At 44.1% G+C, this 14,710-nt stretch overlaps 1 protein-coding gene across 1 annotated transcript; it reads right to left on the bottom strand.

The window, feature by feature from the left end:
• Positions 1-1,123: 1,123 nt before the first annotated feature.
• On the bottom strand, positions 1,124-9,225 carry ERI1 (exoribonuclease 1; the record flags this gene model as incomplete). Its single annotated transcript, XM_079534227.1, has 7 exons — positions 1,124-1,366; positions 3,158-3,272; positions 5,022-5,131; positions 5,779-5,862; positions 6,614-6,824; positions 8,417-8,592; positions 9,181-9,225. The coding sequence occupies 7 exons, from the start codon at positions 9,223-9,225 to the stop codon at positions 1,124-1,126; spliced, it is 984 nt and encodes a 327-aa protein (XP_079390353.1).
• Positions 9,226-14,710: the final 5,485 nt, after the last annotated feature.

Here is a 14,710-nt window from a genome sequence, read left to right as displayed (position 1 = left end):
TATTATTAAGAGCAATCAAAATACATCACTTAGTAAGGATCCATTGAGAAAAGTAAATGAACACTTTGGTCACATTTGACCTAAGAGGAAAGCAGAAGTTGTTATTAGATGTGGCCTTCACTGGTAACAACTACATTAGTCTTCCAATACTAGGTTTTCAGATAAAGGTGTAGTTTCGTGGTAACAGAGGTAGGAAAAGGTATCAAAAATAGTCGAGCAAGTCTCTGAAGTATCTAAAACAAAACAAGCTTCTATTTCCTAACAGCACGTAACACAGAATTTTGAACTTGTTTTGAATTTTTTGTTTCACTTTTAAGTCAAAATAGTTGACAAATGTCTAAATAGGCTGTCCCACTTGAGTGTAGCAGGCATAGGAGATGATCCTCAAAGTTCAGTCCCAAAGCAACTCCTCTTTTTAAATACAAGTTAAAAAACTTACTGTCATACTGTAGGAATGAAATTTTTATTCAACACACAGATCTTTTAATTTGATGGGGACACAGAAAAGCAAATCCCTTAAATTTCAAATAAAAATAACAACTGCAGTTTTGATTTACTGCTCTAGGACCGATGAGCATGCTTCTATTTCTCTTAGACTTGTTAAAAAAAGAAATACATTTATCAGCAGGAACCCCAATGAGAATGCCTTACCAGGAGAGGCCAGCCCAGACAATCTGCATTTCAGTTCTTCCAACAACGTCTAGTTTGTATGTAATGAATAATCAGATGCTAGATATCATTATAGTATGGCATAAAGAATAAATACCACCCACAGGCTGGCGAGGAGCAGCAGCACGCAGGCCCAGCCAACTTATGCATATGTATAAATTACTTGTCCTTAAAAAATTACCACTTTGCCTGGATTCCCTATGTCAATCTTACTAGAAGGAGTAAGAAAAGGTGCAAACAACAAGACCATCAGTACATATTCAAAGGAAAGACGTAAAACAAGGTTTAAAGAGCAAAAAGCTTCCACGCTCCTCTATATTTCAGCAAAGACTGTTGGTTAAAGTGCTTTCAGATTCTGCACTGCAGACAGGTTTGCAGAGCTGGCTGTTCGATAAGCTGTTCACAGTTTGTATGGGTATCTGCAAGGGGTTCCTGGAGCTGAACCCCTGAGCTGTTAGTTTCTGTAGCGGGGCATCTGTGGAGCTGGGGCTCCCTCTAAGGGAGCAGAGGAGGAGACTGTCATAAGCTGTCCTGCATGCATTTTCTCATTCACCCGCAGCTGACAGCCGTCCTGCAGCATCCTTATAGCAATCCTTGCAATGTTTTTAGAGTCATCGAGTCCACTGTGAGGTCTCCCATCATAGCTCATGCCCAGCTTTTCAAGCATGATCATCAGCTTGGTCTGGTTCCTGGGAACCTGATGGAAAAAATGAACCATATTTAAGAATTAGGTTCTATAATGCACTGCAATATGAACAGATGCAGATTTTAAATACCACATGCTGCTTTCATGTTGCCTGTTGTTGGACCATTAATGCTTCAACTTCAAAGCAACTCGCTGAGGCAGGCATTCATTTTTCTGAGCTTGTCTAGACTCAGGACCATCTCAAGAACCTCTCACCATCATCAGCTCAAGAGGTGCCACCACTGGCAAAGGCAGAGGTCATGGTCCAGCTATGCTTAACAATCCTTATAAAAAAGGAATTACCAAAATGGCACAGCAGAGGGAATCAGGTTTTCTTTTTTTCTTTTTTTCTTCTAAGTGCTAAGGGATTTAGAAGTATCAGGATCTTGATTTTTGCTGGCATCAAGTTTATGAACGTCTCCAAATACCACAGGAAACAGCGGCAACGCCTACAGCTGCCCATGTCTGTGTAGACAAGGAGGCTTAGCTGACTTGCCCATGCAAAGTGCTACACCAGGAAATGCCCAACTTCTCTCCTCATTAACTGTTAAATAAGCATTTGTCCTCCACAAAGGTCAAAGAAAAAACAAAGAGATATAAAAACTTTGGTTTGCTTTCCTGGTGGTGGCATTTGGGGTGGGGGAGAGGGCTGCTGTGTGGAGTCAGGAGTTGGGCTCGATAGTCCTTACACGTCCCTTCCAACCTAGGATTATGATTACATGAGCATGGGACATAAACAGTTTTCAGACCTTGCACAATACTACTACTAGATTTAACAGCTAGGCAGAACAGAGATAACACAGTTAACAAAACCCAGCAACACACAACTCCTGTTGTAACACCCACAAACTGGACAGGGGAGACACACCTGCAAGTTGTGGGTACTCCACAGGAAAAGCCACAAGAGTCTTTGTCATTGATTTTGTCTGTCAGGATTATTTAGCGAGAGACTCAATTGCAGAACAGCTAAACACAAGCAGTGAACAACTGTAAGTTCTGCAAGTGTTTGCATTCAAAACAAAATGCCAAGAATTAAAAGAAACTGATTAATTCCAAGTTATAATCTTCATTGGCTTTGACAGTGTAACACTCCCACTACTATACAGATAAAGAAAAGGGTTTGTCTGGCTTGAATCCCATGGGATTAACAGGACAGTTCTGTGTTCTAATGTGCTTCCAGTAGAAAAAGTCACCTAGAAATAGTGCAATATTTGAGGAGTGAACTCAGTAACCATGTCATATTTGCCCAGCACAAAAGTAAAGATCTTCTTAAATGTCTTTTTTTTTTTTTTTTTTTTTTTTTGAGTTTACATTTGATACCACAATCCCCTAAAGAGGAGGCTGTCAGCCAGGTTCAAATCATATTCAAACCAATGGTTTTGCTGCATTGACTTGCAATTCACTAGAATCTCTAATAACTTATTTTATGGTTATTTGACAGTGCAAGAAAGCAGTGATAAGTGATAACCCCAGCGCTGAACCAGGTATTATTTCCCTCTTGATAATTTGATGCAACTAGATACGTCCTTATCTTTTCCTGTTCCCATCACCATGGAGATATCCAAGGGCAGTGATGTATTACTTAAGAACAGGAAACAATAACTGCAAAATCAATACAGATTTTTTCCAGCTAAGCTAAGCTTTGTTTTAAGTGAGATGTGAGCATGAAGAACACTGCAAATTAGGCATCAGGCAATTAGATTAAGTACTATAATTTCCTATGACACAGGCAACAATCACAGGTACAAGAAGACGTGAGACAAACTGCATTTTCCTGCAAGAGAAACAACAGTGGATGCACACCTTATAGAAGTTGCCATACGATTTGCGAATATTGATCCACCTCTTGGCAAATGAAGGGTGTTTGATACGGCTGACACGGCACTGGATACTCAAAAATTTACTCATATCCCAAGACCTTAATACATCATAGAGAAAAGAAAAACCATCAATAATGAATGATTTATATAGTCTCAATTTTAACTACTGCCAAGCTGAAGCACAAAAAGATGCCTGTCTTTGGTGTCAGTAGGAGGAAAACAGCTCAGATTAGGAAAAGCTGCCTACGGACGCAGAGTTTTTTAGTATTCCATTGTTAATGATAGAGAAAATAAATAGAAGGAACATTTTTACTATGATGGTTTCAGATCTGGTATAGTTGAAACACAGAAGTAGCCTGCCAACTTCCCAGCCTACACATCAACTCTAACACAGCCAAAGGCTTGTACACCAGAGGCATAAACAGTTCCCTGCAGAGCAAATGATACCTTAAATGTTCCTGATCACTCAGTATGCATCTCTCTCTCCTTAACTAATGTTGTTCAATCAAGACTGTGCTTAGTTTTAGGAGAGCCAGACCCCACACACTTTCATCCTTCCTTTCTAAAGGGAACCACTCCAACAAGTTTACTATAGCTTGAAGCTTATAAAGCCATTTTTTCCTCTCCTGCAGCTGTCTACACAATCATTGCACCTATTTTCCTTGAGGAGCATCACTGAGGGGATTTCCCTGAAGAATTCCAGACATATTTTAAGCCCAACTAAGCTAGTATAACTAGTTTTATACCAGTTTTGTCTCCATACTGTCTCTTTAAAAATCTTCTATTGCTTTCAAAGATACTAACCCAATCACAGGGAAAGTCGGTCAAATACAATTAGCTGTCAATTATCCAAATAATAGTAATGGAATTCAATCTTTAATTCACTCCTTAGTTTTAAGGTGTACACAGAACTCCATTGTAAAAATCAAGTCTCATGTGACAGCTTTTAAATGGCCTTACTGTTCACACCAGGCACAACCACATTTCAGCCGTAAAGGCTCTTCACCAGAAGAGGTGTGTGATTTATAGACATTATCCAAACCCTCAGGAATTCTGAGGAAAAAAAAGTCCAGCAGACAAAATAATTTTCCCACTCGGTAAACTGGATGAATTAAGCGTTTTGTTGTGCTTTAATTCATCTACTGTGATACTGCTGTGACACTACACACTGGAACAGGTTGCCCAAGGAGGCTGCGGGTGCCCCATCCCTGGAGGCATTCGAGGCCAGGCTGGATGTGGCTCTGAGTATCCTGGTCTGGTGGCTGGCGACCCTGCACATAGCATGGGGTTGAAACCTAGATGATTTTTGAGGCCCTTTTCAACCCAGGCCATGTTATTATTCTATGATACTTCTCAAACAGCTCATGCGATGGACTAGAACATTTCTCTGTGTTTTACCTGAGAATAGTCTCAGGGAGCTATAGCAAGACTCCTTCCCATGCTCTTTAGTTCAGCACAGCACTGTATTTTGCTAACCTAGTCAAGTGCTAAGATACACAGAATGCAACACAATCACAGCACCACCTTCAGATTCAGGAGAGAACAGGACCTGGTTAGAACTAAGTGCAGTATGAAAATCAGGTGGAAACAGAGAATTACAAATCAAAAGGACAAGAAGCCTACTGAACATCATCTAGTTGCATGCAGAAACTTGGAAAGGAAACTGTGCCACCTAGTGGACTTGAAGCTTCATTTCAAACTGTTCAGCTTTTCTGACTTACTTAAAAGTTTAAAACTGGAATAAAAGCAAAACAGAAGTGTGGTAGTCTATCTTTAACAATATTGTTAAAAAGATTAAACATCATTTTGAAGCTTTAGAGCATGTTGGAAGTTACATAAGGACATACCCATCTGTCAACATGCAATAGCTGTACTTTGTTCCCAGTTCTCGCTGCCTCATCCAGTCTACAACATTCTGCAGAACTTGAGGAAATGTATCAGCTTTATCAACAATGTCCTAAGAGAACAAGCACAGGAGAGGTGAGGAACATTTATTTTCAGGAAAACACAGTGTGAAGGTAAGAACTGTACTGGTATACAGGCACTTGCCAAGCCAGTACAGTGCCTTCGCAATAACTGGAAGCAGACTATACATTAAAATAAGCAGGAAAGTAGGCAGATTTTTCTAAACTGAAAAAAAAAACCATCATAAAAACACCACTAAAAATCCAGACCCCAAATGGTACTTATAAAAGTAACCAGGCTGGTCGCCCACTGAACTTGGATTAAAGTCTTTGGGCTTATATCTCAGACTCCCTCTCATGTTACTTGATTGTAAGTTATTGTTATCCTTGGACTCCTTAACTCTTGAGAAGAAAAGTCTCAGAAAAGGAACCACTGCAATTCAAAAGATGCATTCCCACACTGATGCTTACATTTCTACATATTATTAGAAAAGGAATTTTCTTCCCTACAGCTCCTAATTATGCCTGGATGACCAACTTAGTAAACTGACTATCAGTTCTGGGGAAGTAGCTGAAAGAGGGGAAAAAACAAGGGCTACAAAAAAATTCTTCCAGAAGAATTACAAAACAAGTCTGAAAATATCAACACCACATCACATTTTCCTCAATTTTTCCCCAAATAAAAACAAGCACAAATTACCTGAGTGATCCCTGTCAGACCAACACAAAATTCGGAAAGCTTGGGATTGATCTCTGGCTTCACATATTGCTGGAATGTATCCTCCTGTGGTAAGAGAATCAGTCAGCAGCAGCATGCTATGGAGCCTGAAAGGCAACTTTTCTGCTTGCTCAAAAGACAATAATTAGTGGCTACAATCTAATGTAGCATCACAGATTACTGGAAATTCTCCAGTTAAAACTTCCAGGTATTTAATTGTACCATTAGTCAGAAGCATCTGCAATTTCAGTGTCTCACAATTTCAGTTAGATAGCAGGTAAGTTTCTCCTACGAGCAACACGTGCTGGCACACAGCACTTAGGACAGCAAATCTCTATGAGATAGTTTTAAAACTAGACTAGACAGCTCTCAGTCTGTAAGAAGAGAAGGCCTAATCCACTGAGAAGCAGAGCTTCTCTGAACCCCCTTCCAGAACTCTGCATTTCTCCTTGCTCACTGCTTCAGAGGAGACCATCGAACATCTTAATTCTTGTAAATGATAAATCCCTAAAGCCCCAGAAATAGCTTTGTGGATCTAAAAGCAGAGAGAAGGAAGAGGGGGAAAAAAAAGAGGGAGAGACTGAGAAAGTTTGCTTGTTATCAGTAGAGAGAGACAACAGCAGGGACAGCTTCTTTCAGACCAGGAAGTTAGCTTTGTTTGTGTGTAAGAGGCACAGAGGACAGGTCCTGGAGGGGGGAAAAGCAAAGCTGCAATTTTTAATGAAGTTCAACGTCTATCTAGGAAATAATCTAGACTTTCTGAAGCAAAGAAGTTATAACAAAGAACAGCATACTGACTCATTATTAGGTCACTTACTATCTCCAAGGTATGTGTGTTTAATAAGACAACAGGAAACTCAATTATTTCGTGTATAAATTCAGGTGGGTTTCCTTCTTCACAAGTTGCTTCAAAGTCAACAATGCAGATGTAGTCATAGTAGCTGTCTCCATTAACAGATTCTTTCTGCATCAGCTTCTGTTTCTTATAATAGTTCTTCAGTCTCTTCTTCAGCACATCCTTCACTCCCCTAAAGAGATAAGGAAAGTAACTACGCTCTCATTTAATCAATTATTGCACTGTTGTACAACCACAGCTATACTCAGCATTCAAATGCTTATCATTTATAACCTCATTTTGAGCATTAGCACTTATGAAGACTAAATTCAATATCATACTGTTAACACTCAATTTTCTGTGATAATGTAGAGGCTGCAATATCCCAGACAACTGATGTACCTAGATAATATCATTATTCTGAGAGAGGCTCAGAAGCACGGTGCAGACGCCCAGTATCTTTGCAGAGTCACCTCCAGTTCAGCAAACCTCAGCAGTCTCTGCTATTGTGCAGCCCAAGTCTTTGTAAATTGCTCATTAGTAACGTTTGGTCCAGGAAGCAGTACTGCTTCATTACTTCTCCCTGCGTCCCCTGCATGAAGGACTTGAACTTCAGGTATTTCTGTATCAGTGGCACAGTTAATTCAGAATCCAGTTGGAATGCCCACATTATAAATTTGTGTCAGTTTAGATTTTAAATTGAGTTGATTAACTTGATTGAAATACCCTACAATTTCTTTCAGTTGTCAGAAAAACTTTTGGTTTTAGGTCTGACAAGTGAATGTAGTTAATGTTTCTTTTTAGCACCAATATTGCAGTACCGAAGTACAGGTGCCAGAATTGCTACATGTTGAACCAGAGTTAAACAGACAAGGATAAATTATTTCTGCAAGATATTTTTGAAATCACGTATTTCAAATGAAAGTAAATGAAACTGTGACTTGTAGCAAGTGATACTGTTAGAAAAGCAGCCCACTGATTTACAAAGAAAAAACGGAACTGGACTATTAAACCTGATTTTGAAAACATCAGCCTCTTCTACAAACACTGAACTGCCTTTTTCATTGTGATTTATTCTTCTGGTTTAATTCAGTGATAGTATGAAATCTGACAGAGGGAAAAATTACTTTTTGTCCCTAACCAACTTATAAAAGAAGTTGAGAGACGAGATGTTTTTTTGATTGAAATTATCTCAGAGGAAAGGATGGTGTATGGCTATCTGCTCAATCCCCTGCATCAGAGATGATGTCCCATTTGCTTACATGTGAGATTTATTCTGATCAACTTAATTAGTTGAATACAGCGACAAATATAAACAAACAAACCCAAACTACTCAGTCTAAGAGAAAAATAAAAAACACGTTTCAGAGTTTCTACAACTGAATAAAACAAAAAAAGAAGATTCATAACCTTGGAGGAAGTCACAAATACGGCATCTGCTATTTGATTTCTGCTTAAATTTAAGGCAGAATAACTGCTGGATAGCTGTGCAATTATGGTTAAACAGGTTATGTTTGTATCAAAAAATGGTAACTTTCACTTGTTTGCATCACCAGGTGAGACAGCACGCATTTCTGAAACCACACGAAGCATTACCCATACACATTAATCCTGCAACAAAAGCTCCAACAAGATTGCACATAAACCAAACCACATAAACCAGTGTGAGATGGCACGGCACGCCTCCTCTTCACTTTGCGCTGTGTGTTTAAGCCTTAAAATAACCTTTCCTTCTGGCTCTACCATGCTCAAAGACAAACCTGAAGGTTCACAGCTCAGCCTAACCTGGTGTCAAGTTTGAACTCCGCAAGTTTACTTCTAAGCTCGTCTCTGGTCATTCTGTTGATGCAGCCATTGGTCATAGCAATTTCTTTGTAAACGGGATCGCTGAAGTCATTCGGATTGGAAGCTGTGTTTTTCCCATTGGTTTCTTGATCGCTGACCCTGCACTGCAGCTTACCCTGCAAGGAAGAAAAGCCTGAAGGTCAAGGCATTTGCTAGATCGCTAACATTTATGCCCAAACGCATTAAAACCTCGCACCACTGTACTCATGGTTGGACTGCACGAGCCCCCTTAGGGACAGGAAGTCAACTCAGCATCCAAGCCTGCTTAGAGCATCTCCGGCCTGCACATTTCCACAGAAAACCAAGGGGCAGAAGTCCAAAGGGCTGAGAGTACGTGCCCGAAGTAACGTCAAATCTAAGGGACGAAGCCAGACAGACGGTCGGAGCTCAAGGGAAAAGCTCGTTTCTCGGGTACGAGCTACAAAACCTCGACGGAAGCGGGAGAGCTCGCTCATCATCTTATTAAGCCCCGTCCACGCTGCTTTCCCCGCGCAGCCGGGCGCACGCACGGGAAGAGCATCACGAGGCCCCGCGAAGGCCCGGCGCCTGCCCCGCCCACCTCGGCCCGGCGCCGGAGACGCTCCGGAGATCCGCTCCGCAGCCGGACGGGGCCGGCAGGGCGAGCAGGGCTCCGGAGGCCCGGGACGCGGCAGGGACGGGGCAGGCCCGGGGCGGGCGCCGCTCGGCGCATGCCCGGCACTCACCGGCGGGCGGGCGGCCTGCGGGCGGTTCTCCTTCTGCTCCTCCATGGCCGCGGCGCGAGCGGCGGGCCCGCCTCGGGGCCGGGCAGAACAAACCGCCTCCTCCCGTCGGGCCGTTGGTGCCGGGCGGGGCGGGTCGTGTGCGCCTGCGCTTGCGGAAATGGAAGTGGTGCGGACCGTGCGGCTGCTCCGGGCCGGGTACGGACACCGGCAGTACCTCGGGTGTCCCTGGAAGCTGAGATAAGCTGAGATGCCAGCGATAGGGGAGAACCTCAGGTTACTGAGCATGCTGGCACTCACTGCTGCTCTCTGCTCGTGCCGCTCCTCCCTTAATCAACACTTAACAGCGAAGAACACGAGTAGATTTTATGCGGTTACTGTTTGAGGAGACAGGAAGAGTTTGGGAAAAAGTGTGTATAGATCCTTGGGATAAATTCCAAATCTGAACAGCGGGTAGGGCATCTAGGTCCCTGTGCAGCAGGAGGCAGGATGGCACCATCCCTACATCCCTTTCCTATTAGCCCCACTTCAAAGCACACTCGGTAACTCCCAGGGAAACCTAAGCATGGAAAAAGTGAGGCATCAGGCTGATGGGGACAGATGTTGGCCAGACTGTGTACAGCCTGGTCCACCCTACAGGAACCAAGGACCATGACAGGCACAAACATCTTTTCAAACTCTATCACCTTTCAAGGGGAATCCCAGAGTCATAAGGAGGGCATGCTGGGTGGCATCTTGTCCCCCCACTTCTGACTAAAACCTACAAAAGAATGTGAAACAGGGAGGAAAATCCACTTCTCCAGCTCCAAAGAAAGCCACCCGGGCAGAAATGCCACCCAGGATGTTTCTCTGCATTAGCCACATCATTTCTTCCGAGCTGCAGCCAGGCTCCACCTCAGGCAGGCCTGGGCACATTCACCCAGCAAGCCAATAGCTCCTAAACACCATTTACAGCAACAAATCTACTGCCAGAAGCCTGCAGGAAAGCACAGGAACGGTTCCTGTGTGCCCCTTCCTGTAAAAGCCCATTCCAGCACTCTTGTGAGTAGCTCCGTTCCATGTTCAAAAAAAGCAAGGCTGCAATTAGTCCCAGACCGCCCCAGAGGCAGGACTCAAGCACTGGAATTGGAAAACAAACCAAACAGCTAAGCTTCTCCTTGAGATTTAGATCGCTTTTATTTTGTTGTTTTGGCGAGGATGTGTCGGTGCAGTGCGTGTATGTCTGGGCATGCATGTGTGTGTGTGCAGAGTCCTGCCCAGGTATGTAGATGATGTGAATACCTGCAATTACAGTTCATTAACTGAGCCGTGAAGTGCATGGTAAGTGCTACACTGAGGCCTTGACTCTTCTTGTGCTTACTGCAGTGCAGCATCTCCATCTCCCCACTGCCCTTCCAAGGATGGCAGCCCAAGATCCCAACCAAAGAGTGAAGCTGAGCTCCAGCATCTGGCTCTGTAGGAGTGAGCTAGAGGGTTTCCACATCACTTAGTGAACTCCTAAATAACATCTGCAGTTCCCTTTAACAAAGCCACATCTGCCTTTCACAGCAAGAGACCCCTGCTGCTCTGACAAACTTTAACCAGGTCAGAGGAACAAAGGAGAAATGGGAACAGGACAGGGACCACATTTAAGCTCCAGTGCTGCTGGACAGCTGAGCTGAGGATGCTGCAAGGGTGAGAACGTGTACTTCCACAGCCCCCAGCCTCATCCCTTTGATTTCAGATGCCACAAGGCAGGATAACCCCCAGTCTGACGTTTTTTTCCATTCTGCTTTAAAGCTGAGTGTACCAAACTCAGAGCAGAGACAGAATGCAGAAAGGGGACTAGTCAAATCCGTCTTGGCAGTGTAGCAGACTGAACCCATCTTATTTCTATGACCTTTTTGCCTTCATCAGAGTTAAAACAGAGTGACCCCACCCCCTAGGATCCTTTGCAGTTGTCAGAGGCCTCCAAGAACTCCTGCAAGCCCCAAGATGAGCTAGATATACAACATTAACCTTTGGGCTCTACCTCAACATATTTGGATGCTGCTTTGGGACATGCAGCTTCTTCAGTGTTACACAGACTCAGCAGAAGACAAAGTTGCTATAGTGAGAGTTTCATTTGGACGGATGCATGTTTGAATCCCGTGTTTGCTTCCAAGTGTAACACAAGATACTCCAGTATGAGCTCTAGTATGAGCGCTGAAAGCCCTACAGCTCTGCTTCCAAGTCCATGTGCACCAGTTGCATCATGAAATCAACTGGTTAGCAAGCAAGAGGTCTGCAAACCAATGACCAAAACCAGTGCAAGGCCCTCTTGAGTGAAGTGAGGATCAAGTATCAGGAGATTCCTCTCCTCTTCCAAAGGAGTTACAGTCACCATCAGTTCCACAGGGAGGACAACTGATGCCCCAGTCCTATCTGCCCTCTTTCTTCATTGTATGCTTGCTGTAAAGTCTGCAGGGTGCTCTGCAGCAGCCTTGGCCCTTTTCTAACAGTTCAATAACTCTCAGAGCAAGGACAAGAGCAGAGTAGGAATGCATGCTCTGAACTGGATATCTCTGTTCTTAGAGCACCATCTTCAAGCCCTCTTTCCTTTAGGCTTGACTCAAGAAAAATGAAAGTTCCTTCAAACATACAGGGCACTCATCCCTGGGGCTCAGTGATGCTGTTTAGAGTCTAGGAGACAGGAGCTCAGCAAAGGGATGCTGTATGCAGAAGATTCCAGGACACATCCTTAAAAGAGAGAAGCAGCAAAACCAAAAGGGCTAGCAGCCACTTGGCGCGGTTTTCCTGCACAGATCCCTCACTTGGCAGTTGCAAAGGGGAGACATTTCTGAGCTGCATAGAAAATTAAATGGCTTTAGCATATAAAAAAATACAGATGAAAACAGTTACACCAGTTACTAAACAGTGGGCGGATGAGTGATCCCAATTTCATATTAAATAACTCGACTGCCATACTCCCAGCTTTATGGCTTCAGTATATGGAACAGGCTGGATGCCTGCTGCCTGCAAAGGCCAGGTGACGCTGAGCTCCTGATGAGGTGGCAGCAGGGCTGCAGTCCCACAGAGCAGGCTGTAAGGTGTCTGCTCTGTCCTCTTGCTCCTTTAGCACTCCTGAATCCCACACCAGCTGGGCGCACTGGGAAGCTGATCTCCTGTCTGGAGAAGGATTCCAGTTGGTGATATCTTTGCAACGTGGATTTCACGCAACAGCTCAGCAATAAATCACTATTTTCTTCCTACAGAGGACGGAAAGAGAGGTGAGTAGCAGCAGAGACAGGAAGAGAAAACCTCCCAGCATAGGAGATGACTGTAGGCAATGGTCTAACATAGCTTCTAACTATACTGGACAGCAAAATTTGGGACACGGAAGTTTTCTAGAGCTATTCTGAGAACCATTTGGAGAGATCTCACCTCCCTCCTGCCACCACAGGCAATTCCTAGTGAGTTTATAGAAGTAAGTGTATAGAAGCACAATCACTAATGCTTCTCACTGGTACGAGAAACGTTTCAAACCCCATTGCCGGAGGTGGCAGGTTGACACATGAAGGCTGAGCCTAGGCTCCCTCCTGGCTGGAATGATACTCCAAAAAGATAGCAAGTTGACTGAGCTGCAAGCTTTTATCTGGCTGCTTTCCATGCTGAAGTTAGGAACAGTGGCTTTCTTCTTTACACCTGAGCCCCACAATTTCCCACTAGAACGGATTCTGCTCTGCATTTCGCAATGTTAAGCTCCTGACAAAGGTGCTATTTACAGCCAGGCTGATATTCAAAGGACCAGAATTCAGGAGAATGTCACAGCAGGTCCCATCTTGCCTGCTCCTCCAACACATCCTTACCACTATGTAGCAGAGCATAGACGACTGCATAAGGCAGGAAACATTTCCTAAGATGCTTCTCCCCCTGCACTGCAGCCCAGTGTTTTGAACTGAAATAATTTTAAAGGCTTCACAAAATCAACCCCCCTTTCCCACAGAGCCTTGGCCAACTGCCACAAAACTCACTTGTTCAGGAACAAATCCAGGGAATTCTGCTACAGCTCATTTCAAGAGATTTTCCTCCAAGCAGGTCTGAATTAAATGGTACTAAGAACAATTTTACATTCATCATGAGATCCCAATGAGTTTCAATACGCAATCAATGGGTCCACAGAATCCTATCCCCAGTGCTTTTCTTCTGGCCGGCAGCCCTGCCATCTGCAGCAATTGCTTTGCTTCATGTCTCGTTGTCATCCCCAGCTTGCAGGTGACCGTGTCCACTTCAGCCATGAAGCCTCCGCCTGCGAACTGCCCTGTGGCATCTGAGTCCCAAATTACCACCAATCCCTGTCAGCATGCAACTCCACAACTGGAGATGGGAGCACTGTAGAGCATCAGCCACATTCCTCTCCGGTGGAAAACCTTTGGCACCAGTACTGATGATTTATCTGGAAAAGGAAAGGAGAGAGAAACAGCGATGAAGCAAGAGCAGCACGGTTCATAATCCTTGTGATTAATAACTTAAGACACAATTTTCTCTTGCTGCTAAATAAGGAGGGAGAGCACTTTAAAAATAAAGCAGGCCTTTTTGAGAACACAAGTTTTCTGCCAGCAGACTGACTGAAACTAGGCCATGGCTGCTAAGACACTACGGAGGTCAGAATGGAGGACGGAGGGACAAGCACACCGGCATGAAGATGACAGCACAGTATAACAAACACTGCAACCTGGGATTAGAAACATGCTGTGCCAAGCACACACACAGGAGGACCAGCAGCATGAGCTGTTGTGGCCTGTGGCTCAGGATCAGAGCAGCTACCTTCTTTCCTGCTCTAACCAGGTATTTAGGGTTCCTTAACACAGAGTTCAACAGTCATCTACCACCCAAGCTGCTCTCCAGCAAGATGAGCTTATTTTGAGCTACTGAGGAGAGAAAACACCACTCAAAGCTACTTTCAGATGCTGAAGTGAAAGCAACCGACATCCACATGCAGCACAGTGTCAATTACCTGCAGGATATCTAGCTCACTCCTCAATGCTACCTGCTAAATTCCCTTGTACCACAAAGAACAACCAGTGCATAGCCCTGCACCTAGAACAGGCAGCCCTGTGCACCACCACAAGCTTGGGCCACCTGTCTTTAACAGGTTCTCCACCAGATTCCAACACAAACGAGCACTGCATCTTCATCATGGTGAAACGCTAAGTTGAAATAGAGGAAACTGGTGTGACAAAAGGAATAAACTCTACCCGAAGAGAACAGCACAACACAATGGTGGTACCTTCATTCTTAGCAATCATCATCACCTCTCACCCATACAAGATCATGAGCAATCTGACCTAGGTGTGAGGGTGGCTCTGCTTGGAGTACAAGGTGAATAGAGACGTCCAGAGATTCCTTTCTATCTAAACTTATGCATGATGGTATTATGTCCTGATCTGTCACAACATGGCTCAGGGACCACTTTGCTTTCGACCCACTTTGCTTTGACTCTCCTCCTTTGAGCAGGCTGCCTACAACCACAAGTAATTAGAACTGTCCCTGAGCTGCGGAACCGCTACCTTCC

This window comes from Tetrao urogallus (assembly GCF_951394365.1).
Source record: "Tetrao urogallus genome assembly, chromosome: 4".
Classification (NCBI taxonomy): domain Eukaryota; kingdom Metazoa; phylum Chordata; class Aves; order Galliformes; family Phasianidae; genus Tetrao; species Tetrao urogallus.
This window is presented reverse-complemented; position numbering and strand designations above follow the sequence as displayed.